This window comes from Hyperolius riggenbachi, chromosome 12 (assembly GCF_040937935.1).
Source record: "Hyperolius riggenbachi isolate aHypRig1 chromosome 12, aHypRig1.pri, whole genome shotgun sequence".
Taxonomy (NCBI): domain Eukaryota; kingdom Metazoa; phylum Chordata; class Amphibia; order Anura; family Hyperoliidae; genus Hyperolius; species Hyperolius riggenbachi.
In genome coordinates, this window is record NC_090657.1 from 23826759 (window position 1) to 23842272 (window position 15514).

Consider the following 15514-nt stretch of genomic DNA (forward strand, 5'->3'; position numbering starts at 1 on the left):
CTTTGCCTCTACAAGTGCCCATCAGCGTGGATCGCCGCCTCTCCCCGCCCCTCTCAGTCTTCCTTCACTGAGAGGGCCGGGAGAGAGGTGGAGATACGCTCAGATTGACGCGCATGGAGGCAGTGCTGCAGCTCAAAGCTCTGTCTCCCTGGGCAGCAAAATCTATGACCAAGAAAGTCATGGATTTTTGCTGGGGAGTTTGGGGTGATTTAGTTAGTGTTCAGCCGCAGAGATGCAGCGTTTTAGGTAGGGCATTGATGTTAAAGAGATTGTTAAAATAAAAACCTGAATTTTATGAGACTTCAGAGTCTCTTTAAAGCCCAAGTCCCCAGGAGAATAAGAAAAATGTCTTCTTTATTAGATTCCTAACAAGGATGGTCAGTGTGATGTAAATCCAAGTTGATGCAGGATTACACACAGTTTGCATGCAAATGCATGTATTATTGAATATGAACCAATCAAACGCCACCTTTGCCGGACTTGATTGGTCCATTTTTTTAAGCTGCTTAAATTTAGATGTAGACTGAGAGCAGCCATGTTCTGCTTGTGATCATTACACACAGGCAAGCTGCTCTGCATCTCCACCCATCAGCCTGTGAAAACTTCACTCCCCTCTCCTCCTCCCTCCTCCTCTCTGCCTCTGAAATCTTTGGCTAGTAACACCTCCTCCTCCTCCTACCCAGACTGAGCTCCCATAAGCCCTTGCTACATGGGTCTGAGAGTGCCAAGGCACTGGAGAAGCTGTGGGCGTGGCTTGTTTAGTTTATAGGGAATTAGAGTAATAAAACAAAACAAAAAAAGTATTTGGCTTGAGGAATGCCCTATAAACTATATGAAAGGAACACAATTATGCAATGAGTAAAAGTTAATCTCGGATCCAGTTTAATCACTGATTCTATAAATAAAATCATAGAAAAAATGCAGCTTAATCTTACCTTAATTAAAAAATTTAGGAAACCGATAAGACAAACTGACAGTTGATGATACTTATACCAGCACCGATTGGCTCATTTTCTGCCTTCCGCTCTACCACACTACACTGTGTGACTTCATGCCACTGCAACACTGGCTCCTGTCACTGGATCATCGTCACACATCTTCTGTCTCATTTGTCACCTCCAGTGATGTCATTATCCTGGCATGTCACAGGTGGGACCATGGCGGTACTACATTCTGCAGCTCTGGATTCACTGAGCACTGACGCAGTCATAATACCATTGCTTGATTGTTATTTAATCCAGGCAAGGAAAGTATAGGCATTTGTGATCAGCGTGCTTTTTAGGGTGGTCCTCGCTGGAGGGGCTGTTCATGGCAGTATTACAGAGAACTTGCTCTGCGTGGCTGACGGAGAAGCAGTGGTTGAAAGAGGGAGTCAAAACTATTACTTGTTAGATTATCAGCTGAGAATCAAGCCAAATGACAACTGTACATTAGAAAATGTCATAATCGTCTAGCATAGTACACACCTTCCACCAGGGACAAAACATATACTGTCCTGTGCCCAGCCTTTTCTCATTCACTTCTTCTCTCCACGCAGTGTTTTGGGGTGAGAGCGGACAGTAAGGGTGAGATAAAGACATGGCAGCAAGCCCGGGATGCCTGCAAACTTGTAGGTGGAGCCATTGCCACCATTGACAACTACTTAGAACAGGGTAAGTTAATACTTTGGTAAGTCTCTATTTCCAGTCTTGCTGACTGAGGCCTGTAATATCTATAAAATATATAACTATAAATATTGTTGTTCTTCGAATTGGGGTTATTGAAATTCATAAACTTGAATTCGCCTGTTACCACATTTCAGCACCCAGACTAGTGGGCAGAGTAAGGGGGAGTCCACTTTGCAAATACAAGAACTCCGCTTGACCCTGTCCATATGTCTGGGTGCTGTAGTGAGGTGACAGTCTAATTCGGGTTTGCGAGTTTTAAGCTTTTTCACAATGCATTGCTGCAGGACAACTGATCGGTTCAAATGCATCTGTTTTTCAGCGCACGGCGTGAAAGAGTCTGTAGCGTTCAGCTGCAGCAGGGAAATGTCATAGCAGAACTGAAACATGACATTATGTCATCCTTTTTTCATTCCATCAGCGTTCATCACATTCATACTTCCCAGTATCAGTACTGACCTCTGGATCGGTCTCCACAACGGACAGCAGAGATTCCAGTGGGAAGAGGAGTCTCTTCCTCTGGCCTATGTGAACTGGGCGCCGGGAGCTCCATCCAGAGAGAGCTCGTCCAGTGGGAAGATGGTAAGCCACGCCACGTTTCATACACTTTACTGCACTTTACTGCACTTTACTGCAGAGCTTATAGAGAATGGCAATGTTATTAGTGTACTGAAAAGCAGCTGACACCTCAACATACTAAGAACTGCTCCCTACTATACCTGCAGCTTAGCTGTGCAGCCGTCTGGCATGGAGGCCCGCCACAGTTCACCGGCCGCTGGGACGACAAACTGTGTTCTGAGAAGCATGGCTACATCTGCCAGATCAGCAAAGGTGCGCTGTGAGTGTGAAACTACATTTCAAGCCTAGATTGTGTATAGGATAAAGCAAAGGTACATTATTGCTGCAGTCCACCATAGTAACCAATCAGATTTTATTTCTCTGTGACTGAGGCTCCCTGCACACTGCAAATCCGTTTTGCGATTCCGATTCTGTTTCCGATTTGCAAATCCGATTTTCCCTGAATGCAATCAACAGAAAAACAGATAAAAAAACGGATGTAAAAAAACTATTAAAAATCAGAATCGCATGCAGTGTGCAGGGAGCCTAAAAGTGGTCTGAAAGCCAGACTTTCTACTTTGCTCTAAAAGATTCCTCACAGCTTGAAAGCTACTATCCCAGAAAAAATATTTTAAGCATAACATCGTTGAAATGGTTAAACAAAGCATTTTCTCCTGCTATTCAGCTTCAAATCCGCATCCAAACAGGAGATAACAGTATCTTTTGTACTTGTTAAACACAAATGTATCAACACTGGAATGTAAAGAAACACTCTCTGTTTCAGGCACACATGAAGCTCAGAATAGCTCATTAGAAGGTTTTAATACATAATAAAAAGCAGTTATAATAGACAAGTAATAAAATGCAATGGCAGCTTTCAGGGCAAGAAAAACGACACTTTGGAAATTTGTAATTTGTAAACAGACAATATTACGTGTGCACAAAAGCAAATATGATAACTGTATGAGTAATAAAAAGTAGGAAAACACATTTTTATTGAATGTTACGTCAGAGTTTCAGACCACTTTAATTGCATCAAACTCAAATGCTATTGGTTGCACTGTGTTTGGTTACTGTTGTTGCCTTTTGTGGTGCTTTTTTAAATGACCTCTGTGTCTGTTGTTAATGCTATTGTTCTCCTTGCAGTGCCCTCTCTGAACCCACCGTCAGAGCCATTCCCGTTCCCACCAGGCTCTAGTCTCCGATACAGGAACAGCTCCTATCTCATTCTGCAGAAACCAATGACTTGGCTTGAAGCCCGCCTTCTTTGTGAGACTCGAAACGCCACCCTAACCAGCATCCCAGACCCCTTCCAGCAGGCCTACCTCACCATGGCTGTGACTGGTCTGAAGACCCCTGTGTGGATTGGGCTGTCAAACGAAGAGGTGACGCACTCTTGTCCTCTCTGCTGTAGGATTAAATATGAAATTACAGGGTTAAAACCATATCTCATGTGACCAAATCGAGTGGATTGTGGGATAGATTTCATTCTGTGCCATAATGGAGAAAAATCTTATTAACGTCTAAAGAAAGAACTAGTCTTGATGCTTAAAACAACCGGCTAGTTTTTACACTACCTTTTTTTTTCAGTGTTTTTAAGAGAAAGGGCACGTTTGGGGAAGTCAGGCAGCCGGATTACTGCTGGGGTTTGCTGGGCTGTGTGTCCCCTCTGCCTCCAGATGTCCCCCCTTTCGCCAGCAGCCTTTACTCACCTCCCAGGCTCCAGCGATGAGCAGCTGTGGACCACTCCGCTCTCGCTGGCATCCCCGCTGTACTGACGCTAAGGTCTGGGTCGCAGCGTAATGACGTCATCGAGCCGGGACCCGGCACTTAGCATCAATACAGCAGGGATGCCGGCCAGAGCGGAGGGGGGCGCAGGTTGTCGGGAGAACGGCAGGAAGATGAGTGGATCCTCTTCTTTCCCCCCCATCGCCGCAGCTCTGTAAGGGATCACTATGATCCGCCGGCGATCATAGGGATCACGTGATCAGAAGCCATACGCGCGATGGCTTCTGATCACGGAGTGGAGACGTCAGCTGTCATATGACAGCTTAATCTCCCAGCTCCGGTGCGCACGATCGCGTCGGGACGGTTCGTTATCGTGGACGTTGAATCTACGTCCAGTCAGGGCGGCAGTACCTTCTGCTGGACGTAGTTTCAAACTATGTTGGTTTCCAAAAGGTTAAAGTACAGTACAAAACTTAATAACGAGGCTGTTGTACTTGTTTTACTTTGTTGCCTGAAAGAGTTCATTTCTAGGCGTGGAAGTGGCAGCTTCTGTCTTGTCAGTAGCTTGTCGGGAATATAGTAAACATCACTGATAAGCAAAATACAGCCATACAAGTTTTCCTGGCAGAATACAATTGACCTTTTCCAACTCTGGGGCACTTAATAGGCTGCCACTGATTAGAGACAGTAAAACATTCCACCTACTTTGTAAATGTTTAAATATAAAAGAAAACCCTGGAATACTTCAAAAAGTAAGTTTTAGTAGTAGGAGGATAAATAGAATTGTTTATCTCATCAGATTATTTTCACCTCGGGTTCATTTTAAGCCACAATAAATAAGACAGAATTTGTAACTGAACATTTGCTGGAAGCTACAATATCATGGATTCCTAGAGCTGTGGCAAATTGGTAGTTATGGTTCCAGTAATGTGGTATGCTGAGTACAATAACTAGTAAAGCTAGCCATGTAGTGTGCTATGCTGAGTACGCCATGCACTCAGTATCAGTTCACACTACACCACACTGTGCTGGAATGGCAGCGAATCAGTCTAGTATAGATACGATGTACTACTCTGGTGATCTATGGCAGTGTCTGCTGCACTCCCTGCACTTGGGAGCTAATGTGTGCATCTCTTTGGCAATTCATCTCCTCCCTGCGCAGGTCAGGATTGTGCATTGCAGAAATGCCCTGGACAAACCTAAACACGGTGCATAGACATGTGAACAGGTTACTGCTTTAAAGAGACACTGAAGCGAAAAAAAAATTATGATATTATGATTTGTATGTGTAGTACAGCTAAGAAATAAAACATTAAGATCAGATACATCAGTCTAATTGTTTCCAGTACAGGAAGAGTTAAGAAACTCCAGTTGTTATCTCTATGCAAAAAAGCCATTAATCTCTATGACTTTCAAAGTCCTTGAGAGGGCTGTTATCTGACTTTTATTATCTCAACTGTTTTCTTTTTCTCTGCCAGAGGAGAGGTCATTAGTTCACAGACTGCTCTGAAAGAATCATTTTGAATGCTGAGTGTTGTGTAATCTGCACATATTAGAGAATGATGCAATGTTAGAAAAAACACTATATACCTGAAAATAAAAATATGAGAATATTTTCCTTGCTGCTAATCTTCTAGTAATTATTCGTAGTACACAACCAATTCATTATATCATATATATTTTTTTCGCTTCAGTGTCTCTTTAACATAGTAAAACATGGGGTCCATTCTGCATGTCTGTTGGTCTGCTGTCGTTCGCTCTGGAAAGTGGTCCAGCACTACAGCTAGGGGTGTATGCATTACACTGTGTTAAAGTGGATCCGAGATAAACTTATACTCATTGCATAATTGTGTTCCTTACATAAAGTTTATAGGGCCTTCCTCAAGCTAAATACTTTTTGTTTTGTTTTAATACGCTAATTCCCTATAAACTAAACATGCCTCGCCCACAGCTCATTTTGTGCCTTGGCACTGTAGCAAGGGCTTATGGGAGCTCAGTCTGGGCAGGAGGAGGAGGAGGTTACTAGCCATTAATTTCAGAGGCAGATGGGAGGAGGGAGGAGGAGAGGGGACTGAATTTACACACAGGCAAGCTGTTAGCATCTCTAGCCCTCAGCCTGTGACAATGGGACAAACAGAACATGGCTGCCCTCATTGTATCACAGGAATAAATAATCATAAACTTTTGAAGCTGTTTGCAGCTAGATGTGCTGTGTAAACTAAACTTTAGATAAGATATTTAGGCAAGTTACTTGTTATAGTTAGTTCTCGGATCCACTTTAAGCAGAATAACATGCATAAAGTCTTACCGCGTGATGAGTAGAGCAGAATGCAATACATTACATTCAATACGTTATGCTCTACTCATCGTGCGTAACAGCAGGGATGTCCAACTCCAGTCCCCAAGGGCCGAAGTCAGTGTTGCCTACCTCAGGAAAAAATCTTTACTGACAAAGCTGAAAAAAATGTACTGAGGAAATATTTATTTTACTAATATACTAATATTACTGAAATTAAATAAAAGATGTCACACATGCGCCCCACGTGCAATACACCGGCAACCACGTGGGGTGCGAATGAGGAAGAAGAGCGCAGAGACAGACTGGATAGGTAACATATTAATGCATGGTCACTTGGGGGTGGTACATCTGCATTTGAGGGGGCGTGACCAGGGGTCTCCATTGCATTCGTCATTTGCGATTATCGTACGCCGTTACCGCCACACACCTCATCGAGCATGTCGGCTGGAGATTTTTCCATGTCCTATCGATACATGCGACCAATTTTAATCCAAAATTGAAGTGTGCATTATGCAGGTTTTTGGCAGCACCGGTTTTCATCAGATTCCATAATAATTATGTATCTGATGGTCGATCGTCCGCCAAGTCTACAGATGTATGGCCACCTTGAGCTAGAGCAGTGTACATTCCAGAGTGACACATGAACTGATAAGCCGTAAGGGCTTGTTTACATCATAAATCGCCAGCACTATCACAAGCGCTGAAGGATTTATTGAGAGGGGTTTTTTTCCGATTTTTTTTCCCTGCGCTTTGCGCTTACAAAATCAATTTTCTAAGCGCTTTTCTCAAGTGCTTTTGCAGATTGATTCGTTTTTTCACTTACTGACATCAGTCAGGAGGCGAACTCTTTCACCTGGAAATGAATAAATGCAGTGTTCTCCCCAGAATTTTTTTCCAACCGGGTGGCATGAAAAAGTAGCCGGGTGGGGTGAGATGAGAGAATACAGGACTGGCACTGCTCTGCACAATTCTGCTTACAGCAGAGGAGGAAGTGAGCCGATGACAGCCGGGTGCTCACCAAAACTAGCCGGGTGGAGCACCCGCCTAAAAGAGCCTGGGGAGAACACTGAAATGCAATGTATTTATTCATGAAAGTGCTGTGGAAATCGCTTTTTCAAGCGGTTGCTATTTCCCTATACTTTTCATTGAGCAAAAACGCATAGAAAATGGTACAGACAGTGCTTTGCTGAGCGGATTGGAAACGAACCGCTCAGATGTGAACCCTCTCATAGGGAATCATTGCACAAGCACTTTCAGGGCGATTTTAAAAATCGCCGGCCTTTAAAAAAACAAAAAACGAAAACCCCCTAGGTGTGAACAAGCTGTAAGTGCTGTAATCTACTAAGGAAGGGAGTTTATTTTACTGACTCCACAAAGTTATCACGTTCATTACTGGCAGCTCAGATTTGTATACTTTTTTTTTTTTTTTTTTACTGACTGTCAGTAAATTTGCTGACAGTTGGCAACACTGACCAAAGTCCTCCCACATTTTTGGCACAGCTCAAATGAATTGATGGGACTGAATCGGGAATGGTGGGGTTCATCAAGCAGAACACATTTCTCCATTTCTCTGTCCATCCTAAGGGCTCATTTACACTAGAGGCGGTTTTCAAGCGCAGGAGATTTTTAAAATCGCCCCAAAACTCTTGTGCAATGAATGTCTATGGGAAGATTCATTTCAGCGCGGTTCGTGTGCTGTGCATTCAGCAAAGCGGTGCCTGCACCATTTTGGGGGACCATTTTACTATTATGGAAGGTATAGGAAGAGTGCTAAACGCTGACAAAATTGCTTTGTGCAGCGATTGCGTTCGCGTTTTAAAGAATAAATACATTGTCAAAGAGTTCATTTCCTGACTTGCGTCAGGGAGTGAATTAAAAAATGCTTGGGAAAAGCGGTTAGAAAAGTGCTTTTCACAAAAACGAAAAGCCCACTCAGGCGCCGGAAATTAAAAAAAAAAAATCACTACCACAAAAAACCCCAACACGAACGCCAACGCGAGCGGAACGCAATGTGAATGAGCCCTGAACACTGGCATGGATATGGCCCTTGAGGACTGGAGTTAAACATCCCAATTTGACATTAATCTGCTTAACGCACTTTAGCGCATTCGCCCTCTAGTGTGTTATTATGTGGGCAAGTCTGATAGCATAAGACCCAGTTTACACTTAATCAGTTGCGCTCAGTTATAACTGAAAGGACAACTGATTTTGAAAGTAAGTCCCATGTTTTCCTATAGCACCTTTCACACTTAATGCGTTGTAACTGAAATATTTTCCCCAATGCACTGCTATGGAGAAGAAGAAAAAACCGCGTACCAACTGATTAAGTGTAAACGGTGCCTAAGGCACATAAAAGTATTTACCTGAGGATTAGTGTAGAGAGTGTCCTTTCTGACCTAAAATCTCCTGTCTTGACAACATTTGGTAATATATGACATAGTGACAAGGTCATTTTAAGTAGTGCTTACAAAGTACATTAAGCTTTCACACTTTTCTCTGAAGTGAGATTGCAGGCTGATGTGCCCACCACCCTCAGACGTAAACATAGGGGTATCTGCACTAAACTGTGTTCAGCAGAATAGCATGTGTAAAGTCTAAGCGCATGAGGAGTAGAGCAGAATGCCATACATTACATGCAATGCATAGTCTTACTACTCATCGTGTCTAGAAGGGCTTCTTCACACTATGAGCATTTGCGTCCTTTTTAAGCGCTGGCAATTCTAGAAAACGCCCTAAAAGCGCTTGTGCAATGCTTCCCTATGGCAGTGCTCACATATGAGCGGTTCGATTACGATCCACTTCCAAAAGCGCTGCCTGTACAGTTTATTGAGCGCTTTGGCTCAATGGAAGGTATAGGGAAATCGCTAAGCGATTGAAAAAGCGATTTGTATAGCGATTTCCCGAGCACTTTTAAGAATAAATACATTGTACAGGTAGTCCTCGGTTAACGAACGAGATAGGGACTGTAGGTTCGTTCTTAACCTGAATCCGTTCTTAAGTCGGGACACTGTGCCCGCCACCTTTGCCCCCATTCTTTAAGCAGAGTAGGCGCAGCGTGCTGCCCGGAAGCTGCGCGGCCCGTCCTCTCTCACGGTCCCCCTGGTGGCTTCTCATGCGTCACATAATGACGCATCAGGAGGAGCCGCCACTAGGGGGCTTTTCCTGATTTTGTCATTATGCGACGCGTGTGAAGCCGCCAGGGGGACCGTGAGAGAGGACGGGCCGCGCAGCTTCCGGGCAGCACGCTGGGACCTTCTACCGCCGGGGATCAGGTGAGATGTCTCCTATCTGCCATCCACTGCTCCTACTCTGCTTTAAAAACGGCAGCAGAAGAGGTAGTCCCCGGTTGCGTGACGTCATGGCGGCGGGTCGGCGGCCGTTCGGATCGGCGGGTCGTTCGTAAGTTGGGCGTTCGTAAACCGGGGGCTACATGTATTTATTATTTTCCGAGTCAAAGAGTTCACTTCCTGACGTTAGTCAGGATGTGAAAAACTCAATCGCTCATCAAAATCGCTTAGAAAAGCGGTTACACAAAATCACCCAACGCTCAAAAAATGCCGGGAATCACTTGGAAAAAAATTGTGCACGAAAACTCTGTGCTTGCAATCACGCTTGCAAGTTATGATGAGCAAAGCCTAAGACTATGCACATCTAATTCTGCATAACCCAGTTTGCTGCATACACCCCATAGTCCCTCTACAGCCAGTTAGCGATATGTGTGGATAATCCACCAGTGTAAAGGTAGGTCTTGTGTGACTAGCACAGGTGATGCATTAATAATGTAACTGTTTCAATGTTCCTGCTATGTGCACTATTATTACTATACATCCTTTATTGAGAAACACTTCAAGCTGCTGAGGTTGAAATGTGTGCTGAAACTGGTATTCATTCATTTGATAGGGAGGTCGCTCTTACTCTTGGCTAACGGATAATGGGCTGCCATATACCAACTGGAGAGACGGGGAGCCACAACGTGCGAGCGGCTGTGTCTATATGGATGCACAGGGGACTTGGAGCACGGCGGGCTGTGAGCACAGATTGCCGGGAGCCATCTGTAACTACAACATCCGTAAGTCCTTTTCTCTTATCACATGCTTCAGGCTCTTGCAGTGCTGCTGTTTGATGAATTTCCATTTGCATACTGATCTGCATCTTGTTCACTACATAGTTTCCATACACTCACTCTCTGTATGTATGTGTGTGTGTCCTCCCAAGCCTGCTGTCTAGGTGTCACCCTGGACTCTGCACTCCCCTTTGCACCCCACATCCCCCCACTTCCACCTCCTGCACCTTCCAATCCTGCAACTTCCACCTCAGTAACTCCAGGATCTGCTCCTACCTCTCCCCTGACACCACCAAACCCCTCATCCATGCCCTTATAATTTCCCACCTAGACTATTGCAATTCCCCTTTATCTGCCCCCCCCTCCCCCCCCCCCCCCCAACCATATTGCTTCCTTCAATCGGTAATGAATGCGGCAGCCAGACGCAGGGCCGTCTCACCCATTAGGCAAGAATACATTTTCGCCTGAGGCGCCGGGAGTGGAAAAGGCGCCACGCGGGGGACCGCTCACCGTGGCCACTACTGCAGTGTGTTTTTTTTTCATTAAATGTCATGCTCGCGGTGGCGGCCACGCCTCTGCTGCCTTCTGGACCGCCCCCTCTCCTCTCTTACAGAGCGAGCAGCCGCACGAGTACTTTGTTTACTTCGTGCGGCGCCGCCTCTAACTCCGCCCCCCGCCGTCAATCATGTACGTGCAGCCAGCGTGTGACGCACCAGGCATTCGGGTGCCACGCCGGCTGCAGACAGGAGTCTGTGTCCGCTTGATGTGTCCCCCTCAGATGCATAGGGAGGTGGGGGCAGGGTGGTCGCAGCCAAAGCCCAGTGACGGCGAGGAGGAGGCATGGACTTCAAAGGAAGTTGCTGCCGGCGGGGTCGGGTCGGGGAAGTGACTCTGGACGTCTGGTCCCGCCTCCTCCTTCATCCTCCAATGCAGCATCCAATCTCCCTCCACCGCCTCCTCCCTCTTCCAATGCGGCATCCGCATTCACTCATCTTTCTCCCTCCGATTCGCCCTGAAGTTGGACTGCGTGGCTGGCCGCCCCTGATCCCAGCGTGAGGACCTGGAAGCTAATCACTGCAGGAGATCCCCAGCTGCTAGCTAGTAAGCCACATCACCCTCCTCTCCCCCCACTGTCACCCTCCGCCCCTCCCCCCACTGTCATCCTCCTCCCCTCCCCCCACTGTCATCCTCCTCCCCTCCCCCCACTGTGACCCTCCTCTCCTCCCCCCACTGTCACCCTACTCTCCTCTGCACTGACACTCTTCTCTCCCCCCCACCACTGTCACCCTCCTCTCCTCCGCACTGTCACTCTTCTATCCCCCCACCCCCACTGTCACCCTCCTCTCCTCCCCGCACTGTCACCCTCCCCTCCTCCCCGCACTGTCACCCTCCTCTCGCCCCCACCACTGTCACCCTCCTCTCCTCCGCACTGTCACTCTTCTATCCCCCCCCACCCCCACTGTCACCCTCCTCTCCTCCCCGCACTGTCACCCTCCCCTCCTCCCCGCACTGTCACCCTCCTCTCCCCCCACCACTGTCACCCTCCTCTCCTCTGCACTGTAACTCCTATCCCCCACCCCCACTGTCACCCTCCTCCCCGCACTGTCACCCTCCTCTCCCCACCCACTGTCACCCTCCTTCTCTTCACTGTCACCTTTCCCTCCACCCAGTTTCACCTCCTCTTTCACTCTACTTTTCCTTCCCACTGTCACCCTCCTCTCCATCCAGTTTCACCTCCACTGTCACCCTCCTTCTCCCTACTGTCACCTTCTTCTCCACCACACTGTCACCATCCTCCTCCTCACTGTCACTCTCCTCCCCACACAGTTTCACCTCCACTGTCACCCTCCTCTAACCCACTATCACCTTCCTCCTCACCCAGTGTTACCCTCCCATCCCACTAAGCAGTTCCATCCCACCCCACCAGCACCCAATGGGAGGGGGAACATTTAATGCATTTATGTCCTGAGGTTTGCTGCATTTAATATATTTGTGGGGTAACGTGTTTTTCACAGGAGTAAGATGTACCATTTGCTGTATTTAATGTTTACTGCATTTTATTGTGTGTGGGGTAATGTTTATTGCATTCCTGTTTGCTGCATTTCAAGCGTTGGCGGTAGCGTTTTTTGCATTTCAAGTGTCGGCGGTAATGGGGGTTGCATTTCAAGTGTCGGAAAGATCGTTGGCTGCGTTACAAGTGTCGGAGGTAGTGGTGGCTGCATTACAAGTGTCGGAGGTAGTGGTGGCTGCATTACAAGTGTCGGAGGTAGTGGTGGCTGCATTACAAGTGTCGGAGGTAGTGGTGGCTGCATTTCAAATGTCAGAGGTTGTGAGTTGGTTTGAGCTGTCACTAGGTGTAGGTGGACAAACTGTAAGTTTTGAGGCTAAGTTTGAATGACGCAGCTGCTGCAGCACCACTGATGATGATATCAGCAGCACGCAATCATGCTGTCTGCGGTGATGCTGCAGCATTGCTGCTGCTGAATCTTAGCCTCAGTCAGAAAGAGACGACACACTACAACATTTTTTTACTTACCCGGGGCTTCCTCCTGCCCCATAGCATGGATGCGTCCCTGGCAGTCATCCCGTTGCCCTCTGTTTGTCCGCAATCATCCCTGGTAACTGGCTCAGTTGGGACCAGTCTGAGTCAGCCAGGGCCTTCTGGTCATGCAGGATACCTTTAAGGATATAGCGTTTGTTTGTGTGTGGTGGGGGGCACAGAGGGGAGGGGACTAAGGGCTGGCGCTACAGTATGTGGTGGGGGGGGGGGTGCCCACAGGTTTTCTTGCCTGGAGTGACAAAATGGCTAGAAACGCCCCTGGCCAGACGAATAAACTCTTCTCATCACAGCGCCTCTACAACTCACCCTCTGTAAAGCCCTCCACTGGCTCCCCTTCCGCTTCAGGGTCAGTTTCAAAATTGTGTGCTTGGCCTACAAATCGGTGCATAGGACTTGCCCCACCTACATCTCTGATCCTGTCCACAGGCGCACACCGGCCCGCCCCCTCCGGTCCTCCAATGACCTGCACCTGGTCGTACCACACGTATTTCTCTTCCATGCTTGATTGCAGGACTTCACTAGGGCTGCCTCCACTCTCTGGAACTTGCTCTCACCAGCCATCAGACTCGCCCCCACCTTTAATTTATCAAACAAGCCCTTAAGATGCAAAATGCACCTATTGTCTCTACCACCACCCTTTAGGTTGTAAGCCTCTGGCAAGGCCCTCCTGCCTAGTGTTTCCAGCTTGATTAGGCAATCTTACTATCCATCACCCCTCTTGTGGACTAGAACAGTCTCTGTTTTGACCAAAGACACTGAACTACTGTTATCAAATCATTTGCATGATGTTGTTTTGTTGTGAGCTCCTTATGTCTTACCTTGTGTGGTAACCCATTTATCTATTGTGCAGCGCTGCAAAATATGTTGGTGCTTTATAAATTCAATAAATAATAATAAATAATGTAACTAATGTAATTAGGGGCAACAGGTAATGTTATGTGTGTGCTTGGCACTGTACATACACGTCTATCTCATCATGTCACCTTGGTATTTTTTTAAGACTCGCTGATGTGCCCCTTATAACCTGGTAATATGTTCTTTGTTCTCTTTGGGCAGAATCTACCAAAACTCATAAATGGAGCTTCAACAGCAGCTGCCCTACTTCACTTGGAGACTCTTCTTGGATTCCGTTCCGTGACTATTGCTATTCTTTCCATATGGAGGTCAGCGTCAGCCAGAAGGACGCTGCTAAGAGGTGCCAGAAAGGTATTCAGACATCACAAGCTCACTTGTGGCCGCTGTTTTACCAATGTCATAAGCCACACACCCTTTTGACTTTGTTTGACTTTTTTGGTTTAGTTATCTGCTAGTGATAAGGAAAAAGATGCTCCTAACATACACAGATCCAATTAAAGCCTCTAGCTAATGAGTTATTAAAGCAGTATTGTCACCATAAAAATCAAATTTCAACAGCAACTGGTCTGAGTGTATTAAGTGATAAAGATGCTAATCCTGCATTCAAAACTTGCAAAACGTTTTCTGCTGTTATGGTTTGGAGTTATCACATACTTTAGGAGCACTGGCCCTTTAGTAGTCAGTGCCATTGAATGCTGGGGGTTCTTTTGATCTATAATGTATTCCTCCTCTTCCATTTATTTCCCTGCCTAGCTTCTTATCTGAAACACCTCTGCTCACTCGTGTTTACAAGCAAGGCTGAGGTGACTCATCGATTGGAGGAGAAAAAAAAAAATAAGACAATGCAGTTCCTAGTATACACCTCAGTGGGAGTGTCTGAAGACTCTGGGAGGAGGGCAGCTAATGAATACACAATGAGCAAGAGAAGGGAGGGGGGAAAACAAAAGTCGGGATGGATATGATGTCAGCACTAGCTTGGCAAGATGGCCACTGCCTAGAATAGGATTTTCTGCTTTTCCTTTATAAAATTCACAGGAATCAGTACGTGGATAGCACAATACATCTGTTGTGTAAGTAGAAGTAGTATTTATCTACTTATATATGTGTTTTTTATTTCTAGGTTAGCATGGGTGTCGCTTGCTCTTTAACCAGTATCAGCTTATTGAGTGGCAGCTGTGCTAGCTTCGATTTATTTATTTTTCTTTGTGGGTCAGTTTTTTGTTTTTTTTTGAGAATTCTGTGGTCATCACAATTCCAATATTAAAAGCAGAGGCAAGACCCATACCCATGAAATGTAGGCCACAATGAATGATACAGCAGTTTCATATGAGAGTTTGTACAGGTATACTCCGGTGCACACTGATTGCTCATTAGTGATTGGGCATGCTGTTAATATCCAATCACTAGTGTTATTACCCGCCGTAGGTGCCAGCAGCTCACTCATGTTCATTTTCCTCCTTCCCTCTCCATAGAGGAAAATACACTGATGAGCAGATAGCCAAGCAGTGAGGTTTTTAGGGGGGAAATCCACCTGACACAATCAGGGTACTTTTACAGTTGGTGTGGTGCGATCCTTAAAGAAAACCTGAACTGAAAATTAAAAGTCAAAATAACCATACAGAAGTCATACTTACCTTCCATGTAGTTTACTCCTCAATCTCCTTCTCCTGCATCCTGTTTGTCCACTGTGATCAATGGAATTCACGGTCCTCCATTTTAAAAATGGCCATTACCCCATAACAGCTTCCTGGTCAACACACTGTTAAACTGTAATATCGCCCACCTGA

The 15514-nt window shown here is 46.1% G+C and overlaps 1 protein-coding gene across 2 annotated transcripts in view; it reads left to right on the top strand.

Moving 5' to 3' along the window:
* MRC2 (mannose receptor C-type 2) overlaps positions 1 to 15514 on the top strand; it is a 214878-nt gene that overhangs the window by 168770 nt on the left and 30594 nt on the right. For both annotated transcript variants that reach the window (XM_068261975.1, XM_068261976.1), the window contains 6 exons: positions 1538 to 1652; positions 2086 to 2246; positions 2390 to 2495; positions 3369 to 3607; positions 10150 to 10318; positions 13929 to 14078. In XM_068261975.1, coding sequence (XP_068118076.1) covers positions 1538 to 1652; positions 2086 to 2246; positions 2390 to 2495; positions 3369 to 3607; positions 10150 to 10318; positions 13929 to 14078 — 940 coding nt within the window. The remainder of the gene's footprint in view (positions 1 to 1537; positions 1653 to 2085; positions 2247 to 2389; positions 2496 to 3368; positions 3608 to 10149; positions 10319 to 13928; positions 14079 to 15514) is intronic.